At 36.0% G+C, this 18,302-nt stretch overlaps 1 protein-coding gene across 1 annotated transcript in view; it reads right to left on the reverse strand.

The window, feature by feature from the left end:
* Window positions 1–607: 607 nt before the first annotated feature.
* LARP4 (La ribonucleoprotein 4) overlaps window positions 608–18,302 on the reverse strand; it is a 69,654-nt gene continuing 51,959 nt past the window's right edge. The window contains exons 11-16 of the mRNA XM_021704762.2: window positions 14,141–14,353; window positions 13,450–13,498; window positions 10,823–10,984; window positions 5,095–5,219; window positions 4,812–4,980; window positions 608–3,441 (exon numbers count right to left, since the gene is read on the reverse strand). Of these exons, the coding sequence (XP_021560437.2) occupies window positions 3,103–3,441; window positions 4,812–4,980; window positions 5,095–5,219; window positions 10,823–10,984; window positions 13,450–13,498; window positions 14,141–14,353 (1,057 nt within the window). The 3' untranslated portion in view covers window positions 608–3,102. The remainder of the gene's footprint in view (window positions 3,442–4,811; window positions 4,981–5,094; window positions 5,220–10,822; window positions 10,985–13,449; window positions 13,499–14,140; window positions 14,354–18,302) is intronic.

An 18,302-nucleotide genomic window follows, 5' to 3' on the forward strand; every position in this document is an offset into this window, starting at 1 on the left:
TGGTTACTTAAAAAGGAATGTAAAACAATATTCAAGCTACCTTAATTTTAGGAACCAAAAATAAATTAAAAATCACATGTAATTTGAGATCACATGGAAATGGAGCACAAAAGATGACAACAATAAATCCTGATTACTGAAAGATCTTCTCTTCTTCCAAAATCCAAGTGAATAAAATTTAGATGGATCACTCTTTTGAATGCCAATGTCTATATCTGTAAAAATGAAATCACTGAGTAGAGACAGGCCCTAGATATTATGAAAACTTCAATTATCAGGACAGAAAATGGAGACAGGTTTTGCAGTATCTCCAAATACCTTCTCTATGAAGTGCTAAGTGATGAACTTGTGTGACTCTTGTTCTCTTCATGCAATAAGAACTATGACAGAAAACCACCATACTATACACTATCACTTGTATCTACTTTGAGCCTCCAATAACCCAAGGAAATGTTAAGTCATAAGGATGAAGAGAAAAATCTGACATTTAAATTCCTCCCTCTACAGAACCAAATAAATAGCTGAACTACAATAAACGCCCAACCTGCATCAGTTACAGAGAACTGCTGGAAGAAAAAACCCACTTTCACACAACTCACAGGCATCATTTAGATACAAACCTTAAATCTGCTGTAATAAAATAAATGCTAAATACATACTGTGAATATATATAATTACACACACACACTCATTCTTCCCTATACATCCCACCAAACTGGGAACTATTAGCTGTAATGAGGCAAATTAAATTAAAAACACTATATATTTTATAAGAAATTTAAAAATGATCACATCTTCAAATTTCTACTTTCAATAACATTTTGGGTAAAGAAGCAAGAACACAGTTGCTTTCTTCAAAAGAACCCTCTTCTTGTGTTTCAATTAGAACATTTAGCTTTTAGAAGTTGGGTGAACTAACAGTAAGTCCCACAAGCATACAACACAATGTGACACACATTGTAAAAAAGTAATGTTTCATTTTAAGTGCAATAATTAAGTTTATAATCCTTACCAAGTGATTTTTATAAAATGTTTATTCTCTTAAATCCAATGCATTCACAGAGTGTTAACACTTTAAATGTTTATCATTTCCACCAACTGCAGCATTATCTAAGTAAACCAAAATAAGCACTTTTATCATAGATGTAGTCAATGATTATTAATACTTTTTTTTAAAGGACCTAAACTTCCCCCAAATTTCAGCACAGGTAGTTTTATTGTATGTTTCATCTAGCAGATTTTTAAAAATAGTGTGTAGAAATGAATAGTTTCAAACTGCTTAAATATATTATACCATGTTATCAATCCACCAAATCAAAAGCAATTGCCAAGCTGAATAATAAGTTACAAAGAAATGATAATCCTGGCTTGTACAGAAATGTGCAGTGTTTAGTTAGCTACTAATACAAATCTCTAAAGCTTAACTTAGAGTTGGAAGATGAGTTTCACAGTAATGTAATTTTAACCTCCATTTACATTCATTTTAATATATTACTAAGATGTTTACTCTATGTCACAATGGTGCTTTCCAGTGTTCACAATTTACAGTTTCAATTTGTACATATGTAATTCACTAACATAAGGGACAGTTATGACTATTACAAACTATCCCTAAAAAGAAAACAAAACCCCACCTTACATGGAACTCTGAAAATGGCATGACTTAACACAGATTAATGCAACATGGTTTTTAATATTTTAGCCATTTTCTAAACACCAGCATGTAAACTTGCCTACTTAATATGACAGCTACAACTTTATTCACTGAGAAAGTATGTATTAATTTTCTTCAACTATCTTTTTCACCTTAAGTAAAAAAATCTCATGACTTGCTGGTTCTGTTTCTGTGAATTCCAAACTGTATTTTTTTGGTGGGGGGGGGCGGGGAGAAAAGGAAGGAAGATGATAAAACACATTGTAAACAAAAAAGTCACCCCCAAATTAAGCCTTTAATTTTTTTTTTTTTTTACTTCTACACTATACACTTTAAGAAATCAGTTACAATGTTTCATCTTTAACACAAATACAAATAAATTACTGTAGGGTCAGTCTGACCTACCATTCTGGGATCTAAAGTTCTAAATACATGAACAGAAGAGTAAACTACTTCAATGTTCAATCGGAGATTTAGAACAGTTATATGATTTGACTAGACTGGTCAAGGCAATTAGAAACATACAATTCCGTAGGATGTTGATTATTTTGCTTTTGGGGGGTGGGTAGTCAAAGAACAGAGAATAACAATGAAGTAACAAAAAAACCTGTCTCCTATTTGGGGGGGGGGGCAGGAAATCACAAAGCAGTTTAAATCTCTGAAGTCCATTTGACCTATCCACTCAGATCTAAGACAAATTTTTGATTTTTTGAATAACCCCCTTTCTTTCCTTGAGTATCAAACTGATTGATAGTCACATCTCTAGGTACAATCAGAGCTTAACAGTTTGTTGAATGAAATATTAAGGTCAAAAAGACAATTTCAAAATGGAAAAAAAAAATCTACTCAAGTATTACATTCAGTTTTCAAATTGTTTTCTAACATGACAACAGATTTGGCTTCAATCACTCTTGCACACACTCACACAACAGGCACCCCAGCCACTGATCTGCTTTGCAACACAAGGCCATATAGGCAGAAATGGCATTCTCCAAGCCAAACTTTAAATAGATTAAAAAAAGTAATTTCTAATTTTACAGAAATGCTTCTTCAAAAAATATTTTCTCTCACTCCCTCATCTCCTGTACTGAAGGATGTGTAATATGTTTTTTTCTCAAGCTAAATCTGAACCCTCAAAATTGATTCTAGGCAGAAAATCTCTGCAAATTAAAATCAAAAACAAAAATAGAAAAATTATATTTTTATATATGTATACATATATATATATATATATTTATACTGATTGGAATCCTCCAGCATTTTAAAATCACTTTAGAGATGAATTTTGGGATTCTACTGCTCACAACTCCAAAATCCATAATGATTTAAGGACATATGCTTTTCTCCTGTTTCCTTCCTGGCTACCCCCTCCCCTCCAGAACAGTTCAATATAGCCACGGCTCAAGTTTAATGGGAAGAGAGAGAAGTTTTTGAATAGTTTGTTTGTTTTACTTTGGTGATCTGGGTGGCACATACTGCTCTTTGCCATTACGTCGAGTCACTCCCTGAGGTATAGCCCTATGGCCAAACTGGCGTCTCTGTTCCCTGATTTTTCCAGCTGCTCCCCTGGGAATGGTATTGCCTCGGAAGCTAGAATACTCCTTACTAGCCCTTGCTTCTGGCTTCTCATGTGATTTCTCAACGGACTTCTCAGGAGCTCCATTCTCTTCATTTTTGGTGGGAGACACTACATTGGAGCGAAGTTCTCGTAGTGGCTGCACAAGAACCGGAGCTGGCTCTTTAGGGGGCTTCTGGCACACTTCAGCATAACTTAGCTTTCGGGGTTCCTTTGAGTGAAGATAAGAAAACACATTTATGGAACATTCTCTAAGTACAAAAAGGATAATGTGACCCACAAGAAAATCAGTAAGCTATCTTCTAGGAGAGGGCAACAGGCATTCTCATATACACTGCTATTAAAGTGTATTGGTACAACCTTAAAAAAAAAATTTTTGTTGAAATAATAAAAAGCCTTGGCAATTTATAAATGATACAATATTTTCACTTGAGGAATTTATGTGAAAGATGTTCATGTCAGCATTGTTTGTAACAGGTGATGAAAAAAATTGGAAATAACCTAAATGTCTAACAAAGAAGGACAGATTAAGTTAATAATGTACTTTCAGGTTAAGTTAATAATGTACATCCGTATGATGAATGTACATCTGTTCTCTCTTCCAAGGCTACAAAGAACCCTGAGATGGATTCCACAAGAATCTCAACAGAGCAGCTGGGAACCAAGAATATATTAATAGAAGACTAATTAAAGGTCTTAATTACCTCATCTGGAAAAAAAGGAAACAGGGATGTTATGAGAATGGGATAAAGCATGTGAGAAGTATTTAGCACTGGTCTTAGCATATAGCAGGCATTCAGTAATCGGTAGCTGCCATTGTACTATTATTAAATAACAAAATAAAATGTCCTTAACCTAGAAGGAACTATACCAAAATGCAACTAGTTATATTAATGAATGAAAAGATTATTAAATTCTGTGTTTTTGCTCTGCTTTTCTGTATTTCCCTAATTATAAAAATGATTTCTGGAAACTGAATAAAAATGGAAGTGGCCCTCCTAAGACTTGTTAAACATTCCCCCCCCCCAAAAAAAAGAATTTCAAGGGGGCTCAAAGCCTCTTTAGCCCCAAAATACATTCATCATAACTTGAATAAGAAAGAAGTGTCATTTAACTAGAAGGCGATCAGGAAAAAAGCCATTAAAAAACAAAAAACAAACAAACAAAAAATCCAAAACCCAGAATGGGGGCAACCTGGGTGGCTCAGCTGGTTGAGCATCTGCCTCTGGCTCAGGTCTTGATCCCAGAGTCCTGGGATCAAGCCCCGTATGGGCTCTCCCTCTCCCCTATTCATGCTCTCTTGCTCAAATAAATCTTAAAAAACAAAAACAAAAACAAAAAAACCCAACAAAAACCAAAACTTCTCAGAATGAATAATTATTCTTCACTATCTCAACATGGCTAAAATTTCCCATTTCTTTGCAGTGACTTTAAACTCCTTGAGCTTCATTTGAGGCAGGTAGCCTCAGTTTGGGCTATTTCCAAATGACTCTGCTCTAGCAAAGACTTATGTGGAAAAAAAAATCTCATTATTTAACCTATTATTTTTTTTGTCCCCACATACTAAATTCATCAAGTTACCTGTAGGGCCACAGCTACAGCTGCATTTATGTTATTATTACATGGTGAAGCACTATTTGCCCTTGATGGCTTTGCAGTACTTGGGGAAGAAACTGGTATAGCTGTCTGGTTGAGAACATCCTTCTGAACAGAGGAATCCTCTACTAGATCCTTTTCTTGCTGAGTTGTGCTAAGGAAAAGAGAGCTTGACATTAGACTTAGTACAGCACATAGAAACAGCTGAGCAAATGATCAGAAGAGAAAGTAATCTTAATGTGGAAGACCTTCTATACTGAAACTGTACCTTAATGCAGGAAGCTCAGCTGTACATGGAGGACTGGTACTCATATTGAGTTGCTGGGCAGAGGTGCAGTCTGTCTGTTCATCCTCTGCAGGTACTGGGCAACTAACTCTTAACTCTTCATTATCCTTAAAGTAAAAATATATTTCAAAATTAACTCATATAGACACTTCTCCAAAGAAGATATCCAAATTGCCAATAAGCACTTGTAAAGAGGCTCAATCATTATCTGTCAATTAGGGAAATGCAAATCAAAACCACAATGAGAAATCACTTTGCACTCACCAGGGTGGCTATAATCAGTAAGTAACAAATGTTTGTGATGATAATGGAGACACTGGAACTCTCATACACTGAGTGGTAATGCAAAATGGTGCATTTTGGAAAATAGTCTGGCAGTTCCACAAAAAGTTAAACACAGTCACCATAAGACCCAGCAGAATATACCCAAGAGAAAATATGTCTACACACAAATTTCTATGAATAATTTGCATTATTCATAGTAGCCAAAAAACTGTGAACAACCTAAATATTCATCAACTGGTGAATGTATAAACAAAATGTGGTATATATCCATATAATGTAATATTACTGGGCAATAAAAGGAATGAAGTACTGGTACACACTACCACAATGGATGAACCTTGAGAAAATCATGCTAAGTGAAATAAGCCAGTCACAAAAAGGCAAATATTATATGATTCCATTTACACGAGATACCCAGAGTACTCACATTTATATAGATAAAGTAGAATGGTGGCTGCCAGGGGCTGAGGGAAGGGGGAATGGGTAATGGGAGTCACTGCGTAATGGGTATAGCATTTTATTATTACTTTTAAAAGATTTTGTGTTTTAAGGAATCTCTATACCCAACGTGGGGCTTGAACTCACAACCCAGAGACCAAGAGTTGCATGCTCTACCAAATGAGCCAGCCAGGTGTCCCCTACAACATTTTATATTTACAAGATTGAGAGTTCTGGAGATTAGATGCACAACAATGTGAATGTACTTAACACAACTGAACTGCATACACTGAACAATGCTTAAGATGGTAAATTTTCTAAGGATTTTTTTTTTTTAAAGGTATTATTTATTTATTTATTTGACAGAGAGATAGCACAAGTAGGCAGAGTGGCAGGCAGAGGGAGAGGGAGAAGCAGGCTCTCCGCTAAGCAGGGAGCCCGATGCGGGGCTCGATCCCAGGACCCTGGGATCATGACCTGAGCCGAAGGCAGCTGCTTAACCAACTAAGCCACCCAGGTGCCCCGATGGTAGATTTTTTAGAGGGGGAGAGGGAGAGAATCTCAAGCAGACACCACGCTGAGCATGGAGCCTATGTGGGGTTTGATTTCACCACCCTGAGATCAGGACCAAAGCTGAAATCAAGAGTCGGATGCTTAATTGACTAAACCACTCAGGCACCCCTTAAGATGGTAAAATTTATATTATGTGCAATTTACCGCAATTTTTTTTTTTTTAGAGATTTTTATTTATTTATTTGAGATAGAGTGAGAGAGAGAGCATAAGGGTGGGAGAGCAGCAGAGGGGAGAGGGAGAAGCAGGCTCATCACTGAGCAGGGAGTCCAATGTGGGGCTTGATCCCAGGACCCCAGGATCATAACCTGAGTTGAAAACAGATGCTTAACTGCCTGAGCCACCCAGGCGCCCCTTACCACAATTTTAAAAAGTAAAATAAAAACAATAGCAAGGGACGCCTGGGTGGCTCAGTCGGTTAAACATCTGCCTTCGGATTGGGTCATGATCCCAGGGTCCTGGGATTGAGTCCCGCATTGGGATCCTTGCTCAGTGGAAGCCTGTTTCTCCCTCTGCCCCTCCCCCTGCTCGTGCTCTCTAAAATAAATAAATCTTAAAAACAAACAAACAAACAAAAAAACCCCACAAAAAAATCTAATAGCGAGCCCTGGATATTAAATCGATTGATAAAGTACAAATTTCAGTAGGTTTATTTTTTTAAAGATTTTATTTATTTATTTGTGAGAAAGCGAGCATGAGTTGGGGGGGCTGCGCGGAAGGGCAGTAGGAGAGGGAGCAGCAGATGCCCCACTGAGCAGGGAGCCTGGTGGGGCTTGATCCCAAGACCCCGGGATCATGACCTGGGCCAAAGGCAGATGCTTAACCAACAAGCCACCAGGCACCCCCAAATTTCAGTCGGTTCAGAGGTAACATTTAGAAAAACTTTGTAGAAAATATAGACAAGTACAAAAATAAAAATTAGGAAAGCCGAAACAAAATCTGACGTTCCACCTACAAGGTGCAATATCAAATGAAGAGTTAAAGAAAGAGAAGAAAAGAGAAGTGAAGAATTTATCAAAGAGATAATACAGGAAAATTTTCTAGCATGTAAGGACAAGTTTACAGACTGAAAAGGTCTACCAAGTATCCGGTGCAATGAATTAAAAAGGAGCCATAGGAAGATACACCTTCATAACTTCACAGAACACCAGAGATAAATAAAAGATCCTAAAGGCCTCCAGAGGGGAGGAAAAGGTCACAGGAGGATCAGAACGATAGGTTTCTGAAAAGGATCTCGGGAAGCCAGATCATTTCCTAAGCAAGATATAAAAAAGAACAAACCATAAAAGAATGACTGATAAATATGACCATACTAAAATAAGAACCTGTTTTCATTCACAAATACTAAACTCTGAAAACAAACCATAATTAGTAATATCCATTACTGACAAAGGATTAGTATCCAAAATAAATTTAAAAATTCCATGAATCTGGGGCGCCTGGGTGGCTCAGTCGGTTAAGCGACTGCTTTCAGCTCAGGTCATGATCCTGGAGTCCCGGGATCGAGTCCCGCATTGGGCTCCCTGCTCGGCAGGGAGTCTGCTTCTCCCTCTGACCCTCCTCCCTCTCATTCTCTCTGTCTCAAATAAATAAATAAAATCTTAAAAAAAAAAAAAAATTCCATGAATCTGTAAGATAAAGAGATAACCCAATAGAAAAAAAAAGTGCCAAATACTTGGCACTTTATAAAGAGAAACTCAAATGGCCAATAAAAACATGAAAAAGTAACTTAACCTCAACAGTAAATTTTAAAAGATGCCCTATCACTCAGCAATTCCACTATGTATATACCCTAAAAACAGGGTGTGTAGTTCGAACATTCACAGCAGAATTGCTTATAATGTCAAACAGACAAAAAAACAGCTCAAGTGTCTATCAACAGTTGAATAATATTCTTACAAAATACAACAGTGCAAAATGAACTAGTTGTTTCAACACCAATGAATTTTACACAATATAGAATGAAAGAAATTGTTAACAGAAGATTACACATTCCATTTATGTTGTGTTCAAAAACAGGCACACTGAACGTATACTCTCTAGGTTAGGGGTTGACAAACCAAGGCCTGCTGGCCAAATCCAGCCTCTGAGTTTGGCTGGTATGGCCTATGAGCTAAAAGTGGTTTTTACGTTTTTAGCATGTGGCCCACAAGCCTAAAATATTTACTTTCTGGCCCTATTCTACAGAAAAAGTTTCCCAACCTGGAATGGTAAAATTATAAAAAAAGCAACGAAATTGTTATTGCAGTCAGGATGTTTCCTCTGACGGGGAGGAATAGGAGGAATCTTAAAAAGGGAGGGGAGACACATGGCATTGCTAAGATGTTGGTGATGTTCACTGTCCACAACTGTGGGTTGGGATTACAAGGGGAAATACACTTTATTATTCTTCTTTAAAAACGTATGTTATGTGTGAATCACACCTCACCAAATGGGAGAAGCCATCAACTGTAAAATGCACCATTATATTATGTATTACTAAGAAAAACACTACTACTTAACCTACGGTAATGTTTAATTACAGCTTTTCAAAGGTGGAAAAAATGTCTATCTTAAGGCTGATGAAATAACTATAATATTGCACAATTTTTTAAACAAGGGAAGACAAATACCTTCAAAATTCCATGGGAACATGATTTCTAAAACAGAACTCTACAGAAATAAGCTACTGATCCTATGTAAAAACAAAAACATTTTTGGAACACAAGATCTCAAGAAATTTATACTAAAAACCACTAATTCAGGAAGCTCAGGAAGATGTGACCCACCATAATAAAGAAAAGTAAAGTAAGAGTGAGGATCCAACAAAAGAAAGTAAGGAAAATTCTCAGGATGATGGTAAAGTCAAGTCCCAGCTACACAATTGTGCAGTAGGCCACTGAGAGTATTAAGAAAGGAGAAATAATAGCAGTATACTATGAGGTTCAGTTATGGAAAAAAATGGTAATATCAAGATGTGACTTACAAATGATGGCATATCCTAATCTAACTGGCAGTGCTTTTTACTTTCTTTTTTTTTAAGACTTTATTTATTTGAGAGAGAGAGTACAAGCAAGGGGGAGGGACAGAGGGACAAGTAGACTCCCTGTTAAGCAGGGAGCCTGACATGGGGGAGGGGCGTGTGGCTGATCTCAGGATTCTGAGATCATGACCTGAGCTGAAGGCTTAACCAAACTGAGCCATCCAGCTGCCCCTGCTTTTTACCTTTTTAGTGATACTAAATTAATAGGGCATCTTATAATTGATGGTATCCTAGATATGATGCAGTACAATATACAGGGAGGATAAGAAAAGTATGTTGGCTTAAGAGAGCTAAATCCTTAGGTTCTAAATGGAAAGTTAATAGACAACATCAAAAATTGGAAAGTCAAGAAATAAAGTATATTGGGAGCACGCAACTCTTGATCTTGGGGTCCTGAGTTCAACCCCACATTGGGTGTAGAGATGAAAAAAAAAGAAAAGAGAAAAGAAAAGTAGTAGCATAACCATGTTAGTTAGAAATACAGGGGGAAAACAGGAGAAAAAACTAGTTGAAATGGTTGCACAGGAATACTATTTTTCACTATAAGCCTAGATGTATACTACGTGTATGTACTATAAAAATAAAAACTAACTTAAGAAAAAAAGGGAAGAAAATGAGAAAAATATGCGGGTGTAAAGATTTAGCACAGGAAGAGGTCTACACTCAAAAATATTTTAGGAGGGGCACCTGGGTGGCTCAGTTGCTAAGTGTCTGCCTTCAGCTCAGGTCATGATCCCAGGGTCCTGGGATCGAGCCCCGCATCGGGCTCCCTGCTCCACGGGAAGCCTGCTTCTCCCTCTCCCACTCCCTCTGCTTGTGTTCCCTCTCTCGCTGTGTCTCTGTCAAATAAATAAATAAAATCTTAAAAAAAAAAAAATTTTAGGATGGGGTACCTATCCTAAAGGTTGATGTCCTAACTCTTTGATATCAAGTCTCCATTATTTGAAAGCCTGAATTTACCAAACTTAGAATTCATTTATATCATTGACTAATTACAGGCACTTAAGTGGAAACAACACTTTCCACCAGCTTGCATTAATTGGTTCTACCAAACTGAGTTGGCTGACACCAAAGACATGCAAAAATGAAGAAACATTTTATTTTTTTAATTGGTTTAATTTTTATTTTATTTATTTCTTTTTAATTAACATATAATGTATTATTTGTTTCAAGGGTACAGGTCTGTGATTCATTAGTCTTACACAACACCCAGCACTTTATTGGCCTGTGTAGCTTTATCATAAATCTTTTTATAATACTCAAAGCAAGTTGACAATCCCATGAGTAAAAACTATGATAGAAATACATATTAAGTGCAAATAAAATTTCAAATTATAACTCTGCAAACAAAGGCTATGGTCCCATAAGTAAAAGATTGATGCCTCAGTGTTTACCTTTTCTTTGTAGACACCTTTAACAACATCAGACATCCTACTCTCCAAAACAAGTTCACCTGGAGTTCTTGATGAACTTCCAGGTAAAGGAGGAAAATTTGAGGCTAGTAAGTCAAACTTTGGTGTTGGAGCCTTTGCTTCAGCTGATGAAGACTGCAGTCTCTAAAAGACACAAATCATAAAACAGGTCACATGCCAATCTCATTCCCTAATCCTGTACCACAGAAGCTGAAAGCTGTAAGGAAACAAACAAAACTCTACACTAATGCAAGAATTGTTTGTTCTTCTATAAATTCCTGGCTTCTCATCTCAGTTGAGCTCTCATTTTTTTATCAATCCTACTTACCTTTTGTCAACTTCCTCACCTGTTTCTTTTGCAAACTTTGCCACACTCCTTAAGCCTGCTAACCAAATCTCCACTATTTGCTAAATTTGTAATACTCCCTTCCAGAACAAAAATAAAAACCCCTATGTGACCTAAATTTGCCATGAGCTTTTCTCCTTTCATATAGTCTCAAGAGAACAGTATCTTTCCTTGAAAAATCTCCTGATCTGCCTTTCTGCCCACCACCCTCTACAAGCCTCACCTCTGTATTCATCACCACTAAAATTGCTTTGACAAGTCACCAGTGCCTTCCACAATGCAAAATCTGACAGACTTTTTTTCCTAACCTCGTATAGCACCTGGCATGGTAAACATTCTTTCCTTTTGAGAGCACATTCCTCCCTTAGCTTCTGTGATACCTCTTTCTCTTGATTTTCAGATCTCACAATCAGGTGCTTGTGTCTCTACCTATTCCCTTTGACAGTTTTATAGTTTCTATGTGTTTCTATAGTTTCTACTCTTTTCACTTCCATACTCTCCCTGTGTGATAGTCACTATTCATGGCTTCAACTACTACCTATACGCAAACAACCTTTACAACAATCTTTTTCACTTTTGGTGACTGGCTACACACCACTGGAAATTTACCAAAACTCACTGAATTGTACACTTTCAATATTCTCAGCCCAGACCTTTACCTGAAACCTAGACATCCATTTGTCTGTCAGCCTTCTCTGCTCAGATTTTGCTTGGATACTTCAAACAATATAATAAGTAATCTCATTCTTTAGCCCAAAGCTACTATGTTGCCAAAGTTCCATTCTTGACCACTCTAAATCACTTACTCTACAGAGTCCCCTGAATGATTTCATCTACTTTTATGATTTCAATTACTTTGTGTAAGCTCACAAATCCTAAATTTTATCTCTAGCTAACATCTTCTTCCTGCACAAAGGCACTTCCATTCTGCCTTTCCTACTGGAAAGCATGTTTGTCTCCTTTTTCTTCACCCCTTCAGTCCTCAATCCTCAAAATATTTTCAACATATTAAATGGACTTCAAAACTAATCTCTTCTCTCCTCAGTTGTTCAGGGCCACTTGAGGATTCATATGGACTGTTGCAATGGTATCATTCTAAAAAACCTGTTGCTATGTCATGGCTGCCCATGGTACAGAAAGCTATAAATAAAAAAACAATACTATTTTAAAAGGTTCACAGTTTGCCCTAAGGACCATTCTGTGTGTTATAATGCAATATGTTTTCTTCTTTGGAAATGCTTATCTTTTCACTACTTATATATGTAATATTTGTATATATATTATATGTAGCCTACATGCTGTATGTATAGTACACTTATATGTGTATACAATTCACTACTTATACACATAAAGTAAGTATTATACTATAATTTATGATTTATCTGTTAATTCTAGGCAGGGCTTTCTTGAGACCTCTGTGGGTTCCTACATCATTCTGATTTCTCAACTCCTTTTGCTCTCAGTTAAGACAGGGCAAACATTCACCATGAACAAACCACAAAAAAATAAAAACATGATTAATTTGAAGCTAAATAAGTCAAAATTCAAATAAAAACATGTCTAGAACTATAAAACTTTAATTTATAAGCAGTTTTGTAAGATTAGTGGATAGAAGAATAAGTAGTAGCTAGAAAACTGCCCGCCCCCTCAAGTAATGAGTTTCCAACACCATCCAGAGAGCTTTGTAAGTGAATGATAAACTTTATCAAGTTGGCAAAAAGTCATATATTTATTGGGCTATTGATAAATAGGAACTTTTGTTCAATGTCTGTCAGAGTGTAAATTGGCACAACCCCTACAGAAAGATGCAAGCTGGCAGCAACTTACTGAATTGTGACCTAGAAATCCCATTTCTAAGAATTCTCCTTCAGGTGTTATTACACACATAGGAAAGAAGTTACCATAGCTACAAGACTGAAAGATTGAAACTACTTAAATGTCCATTAACAACATAATAAACTTTTCATTGAATATTTTCATTTTTTGATTTTTAAACTATGTGAATATATTAGGTATTCAAGTAATTTTTAAAAAACACAAGCAACACAGATCAAATCCCTAACTATACATATGCTTTAAGGGTGGGGCATAGTGGTAGCATTAGATATTTTAGGGTCAAAGCACAGGTTCTATTTACCTTTGTCTAATACTATAATCAGTAAGACAAAAACCTGGAAAGACCGACCACAAGCCAATGCCATACTAAATCACAAAAGAAAAAAATAAATAAATAGATGTAATAAAACTATGTAAAAAAACTTACCTGGACTCTCTCATCTTCTCGTCGTCTTCGACCTCTGAAAAGAGTTCTCCTTTTAACAACGATAAAAAAGGTGGGGATGATGGGAGGGACAACTCATAAGTTTCTTCAAATATATAATACACTCTATCAAAGATGGGTGAATTTCTAGTTTAACTAACTATATTTTCTATATCTCCACTATTAAGAGATGAATATATATTCTTCTGAAGGGATCCTAAACTAATCTACCAAAAACTTCATCTACAACACCACCACCACCACTAAATAAGTTGGGCCATTTTTATTAAGCAGTGTTCCTTCCACACCAGAAGTATATCAGGGTTTTTTGTTTCATTCGAGCAGAGGAGGCAATAAGGTATAACCCCATTTCCATAGTTAAGAAGTTGTAAGAAATTAAACTAGAATGCAGATAGGATCTTATCTTTCTAAGCTATTCTTTCCTCAGTGAACCATAAAGAACTTCAGAGTAACTTTATGAACCTCTGACTCAGAGCTATATTCTATATGGGCACTATAAATTTCTAAATAATTATGACAACTATTAACCCATATTATGTGAACACTGTATTCAATTAGTAAAACCAAACACCAATAGTTAAAACAAAAAATAATCACTAGGTCTTCAAATATTCACATTACGAGCAAAGAATTTTCATATACCTTATCCATATTTATTACCCTATTTCCTTACCTGCCCCTACCATAGTCCCCATTCTGTTCCATCTGTATAGTAGGAGTTTCTTTTGGAAGGTAGCTTTGCTCCTGATGCCCTGTTACTGTAGGATTATGCCGTTCAGTTGGAAAGGTCCTTGAACCAGATCTGTTTAATGGTCCATCCCCCAATGACACAGAGCCCTCTGTCGAGTGTTCTGAACCACTCGATGACCTAAAATGAGGCTTCACACTATAAGAAATATAAGATCACATACATGAGAGGATAAATCAAGACAGACAAAATCTTTCCCCTTAATGGTAAAAACTCTATTTAATGGGACAAGTTAAAAATTGCCTTCTACTGTATTCTGATTTTCCACAAATTAAGTTACACATAAAAGTGTCACATTATAAAAATGTAAACTCTTTTATGTCTCAGATTTTTACATTTAAAAAAGTTGTTTGGGGGCGCCTGGGTGGCTCAGCTGTTAAGCGTCTGCCTTCAGCTCAGGTCATGGTCCCAGGGTCCTGGGATCGAGCCCCGCATCGGGCTCCCTGCTCTGCAGGAAGCCTGCTTCTCCCTCTCCCACTCCCCCTGCTTGTGTTCCCTCTCTCGCTGTGTCCCTGTCAAGTAAATAAATAAAATCTTTAAAAAAATAAAAAAGTTGTTTGGAGAGATTTGGGGTAAAATCCAAAGTTCTTCAAGATAAAGCTACTTCTATTTCAATACTCAAAATACAACTAGGATTTTAGCTAATTTAACACCAGTTGCAGTCTTGACACGCCTGAATCAGCCAGGCTTTAAGCTTATTAATGAATTTATGCCATACATTCTCAATGGGGCAACATCACCCCCAGTGGGAGTAAAAAAGGTTCAAGGCAGGGGTGGGGTGGGGTGGGGCCAAGAAGGAACAAAAAAAATCCCAATCTTAGAGCACAGATATACATACATTACATAAATACATATACAATATCTCCAGTACTAAATTTTCATAGGGAAAAATTGGCGGGGGATGTCTAAAAAGGCTCTCTAGGGGAGTGACAATGAAAACCAGAGAAACAGTGCAATATATTAAAATCCCAGCTTCTTTTTAAATTAATTGTTCAAAGATCCTATGTGAAAAAAAGCTAGGAAAATATAATGCAACTAATAGCCTGGCATGGCTTCATGAATTAGGTATAGAATCTAGTAAAAACAAACAAAAAACCCCAGGAAGTACGAACAAGGGTAGCTTTTATCTTGGATGATGGGTATAAGCACCCAACTCTCTAACAATGTATAAGCAGATGAAGCTAGGGTAGGGGTAAAGGAGAGGCTACAGTTTAATCAACAGTGAAAACAAAGTAAGCCCAACCAACTAAGGATCTTGGTTCTATAACAGATTATACAAGTATGAGATTTATATTTGGCCCCTTATTTGTAGTTTAAAAATTCCATTTTTACAGCCTGTTTTCATGGTTACAAATTTATATCAATAAACACATTGCCAATTCCTGGTTCTCTGAATTTGGATTTAAAACTTCAAAATAATTATAAAGCCCAACAATTTAACATTAATTCCAACATCTCCGGCTACCCTATTCTTTATAGAAAACAAAAAAATGAGGTTACTGCCATTAAAACTTAAATATAAAAACCAGGTGACAAAGTTGTGTTGAGTTTCATTAAGATTATATGAAATAATTACTTTACGTCACAAAGTAGATTTTTTATTTTATTTTTTTGCTTGTTTGTTTTAAGATTTTTATTTATTTGACAGAAAGAGCCAGAGAGCTCAAGCGGGGGAGGGGGGAATGGCAGAGGGAGAGGGAGAAGCAGGCTCCCCCATGAGCAGGGAGCCTAACGTGAGGCTTGATCCCAGGATCCCGGGCTCACGACCTGAGCTGAAGGCAGACACTTAATCAACTGAGCCACCCAGGCACCCCACAAAATAGATTTTTAATAGCAATGAAAATTATAGAATGTCAACACAAAGCATTTTCAAAATATTTTTATTAGCCATCATATCTGAAAATGACCTCATGAGGTAGATACGCTGTTTATCTGTTCAGAAATTATCATTCGCCTAAATTTTCTCATTGCATTTCAATATACCTAACAGGTAAGTTACTAGGTTTAAACAGCCCTCAGATCTCATAATCTTACCCTTCAATGAGAGGGACTTACGATCTCAGTCCAGGCAAAAGAGAAAAAAAAAAAAAAAGCTAAGAGAGATAAGTGATAAAAGATGGAAAGGAAGAAGTAAAGTGACAGAAAGAGAAAGTATGAAAGGTAGAAAAATGCCCAGATTTCTGAAAGTTAGTCCTAGTCTCTCTAAGTAGGTCTAGTGATCATCACTGGGCTGTTACAAGGTTCATATAATAAACTACAAAAGTACTTCCTAAAAGTTACTTTCTCCTTGACTAATAACTTCAAATAAATAAATAAATAAAAATAAAGGTCTGGAAGTGGTCACTTTTTAGAAGAAAAGAAACAAGGATTAGGGTCTGTCAAAAAGCTCCCAGTTTCATCTGTAATATTTGCATTTTATAAGAAGAAAAAACTCATGTATAATTTTTGTAACTAAAATTAAAAACTTGCACTGGTCAAACATATGAAAAAGGATTGTACATGAATGGTTTTGAATAACAAGCAAAATTATACTAAACCTGCCTTGTACCTTCAAAAGCATAGGCACACCTCCTTATAAGTAAGGATGACTGGACTGTCATTCTTGGCTTTCTTATTGTGATTTCAACCTTTTCACCAAGAAAGCACAGCAAACAAAAACAAGTGACAATAAAGGAACACCATGAACCCATTTAATACATTTTTTAGTCAAGAATCTGCAAACCACCAATACTTTTACTTACTAAAAACTGCTTTTAGTCTACCTTATAAGAAAGATGTATATTCTACTTAACTGTTTAAAGCAAAATTCACTCTTTAAAAAAAAAAAAAAAAAGGTGAAATCAATACGTATTATATATATTTCTACAAAGCTACTATTTCTAATCAGGGAAATCTGTATTTTCTAACAAGGGAAGTTGCAAGCTGTCATTTACTCTAATTAAATTGTTTTTAAGAGAAAACTTCACCAGCTATGGTAGAGGAAAGGAAACGTTCTAATCTCAGGTCTGCTGATAATAACTAGCCATGTAACCCTAGCAAGACTTTTGTCCTCTTTGGCTTTCACTTTCTTCAGCTGTAAAATGAGTTAAAACTACACCATAATAAAGGTCTTTCCAGATTTAAACACCATTCTATGTGCTCATGGAAATTAATCTTTTTGAACAACAGGACTGGGATTAAAGGACAATGTGTGAGGCTCCCTGTAACTTCTACTCATATGTCCTAGCAATACCTGAATTGTGCAGTTGCTACTTTATTACCAAACTAAGAATCATCTACAAGAGCAAAATAATCCTTTCATTTATGAAGAATCCTTCATCCTTGTAATATGAAGAGATCACATTTGAAACTTCATAAAGCAGTAAGAATGTATATGTAGTAAAATGTTTGTAACACTTAAAAATGATCTTCAAATGTTTTAACCAATTTTGTCAGTTAAATAAGTACAAAAAATTGTGACAACAGAGGATGGTACACATGAATGCTTCCAGAATCCACTGAGAAGAATATTTAATACCATGAGGCTTCTTTCTCCAGTGAAGCATGTTTCAGGTAAACCTTACAAAAAAGAATTAAGTTCCTAGAAGTCATTTTAGAAGAACATACCCCATGTGGTCTTCTTGCCAAAAAGAACCAACTGGGAGAATGAACTATGGCAAGGGAAAATCACTGAAGAAATCATTTAAAAAGCCAAAAACCCAAACCTAGGAGACTCACAAAATAAGCAAACAAAAAACAATAAATGTGAAACTCTTAAATAAATCTAAGCCACTATATAAGCCCTTTTTTCTTTGGATACTCATACTTTCAAAAGCCATAATATATGCCAAATTATTGAGATTATCAATTGATGTTTACATAAAAAGAGTTAACACTTAAGAGACTTACCTTTTTATATGATAGCAAATAGTTTCCAGAGTTCTCAATAATTTATTTAGAACACCGTTTTTTAAGTATAGGCTTTGAGTCAAACTGGGCTCAGATTTTGGCTCTCCCAGTTACTAGCTACATGCTCTTAGACACGATATTTAACCTTTTATGTTTCAATTTCCTCATCTTAAATAGATATAACTATCTTATAGGGTTA

Source organism: Neomonachus schauinslandi, chromosome 5 (assembly GCF_002201575.2).
Source record: "Neomonachus schauinslandi chromosome 5, ASM220157v2, whole genome shotgun sequence".
Lineage (NCBI taxonomy): Eukaryota > Metazoa > Chordata > Mammalia > Carnivora > Phocidae > Neomonachus > Neomonachus schauinslandi.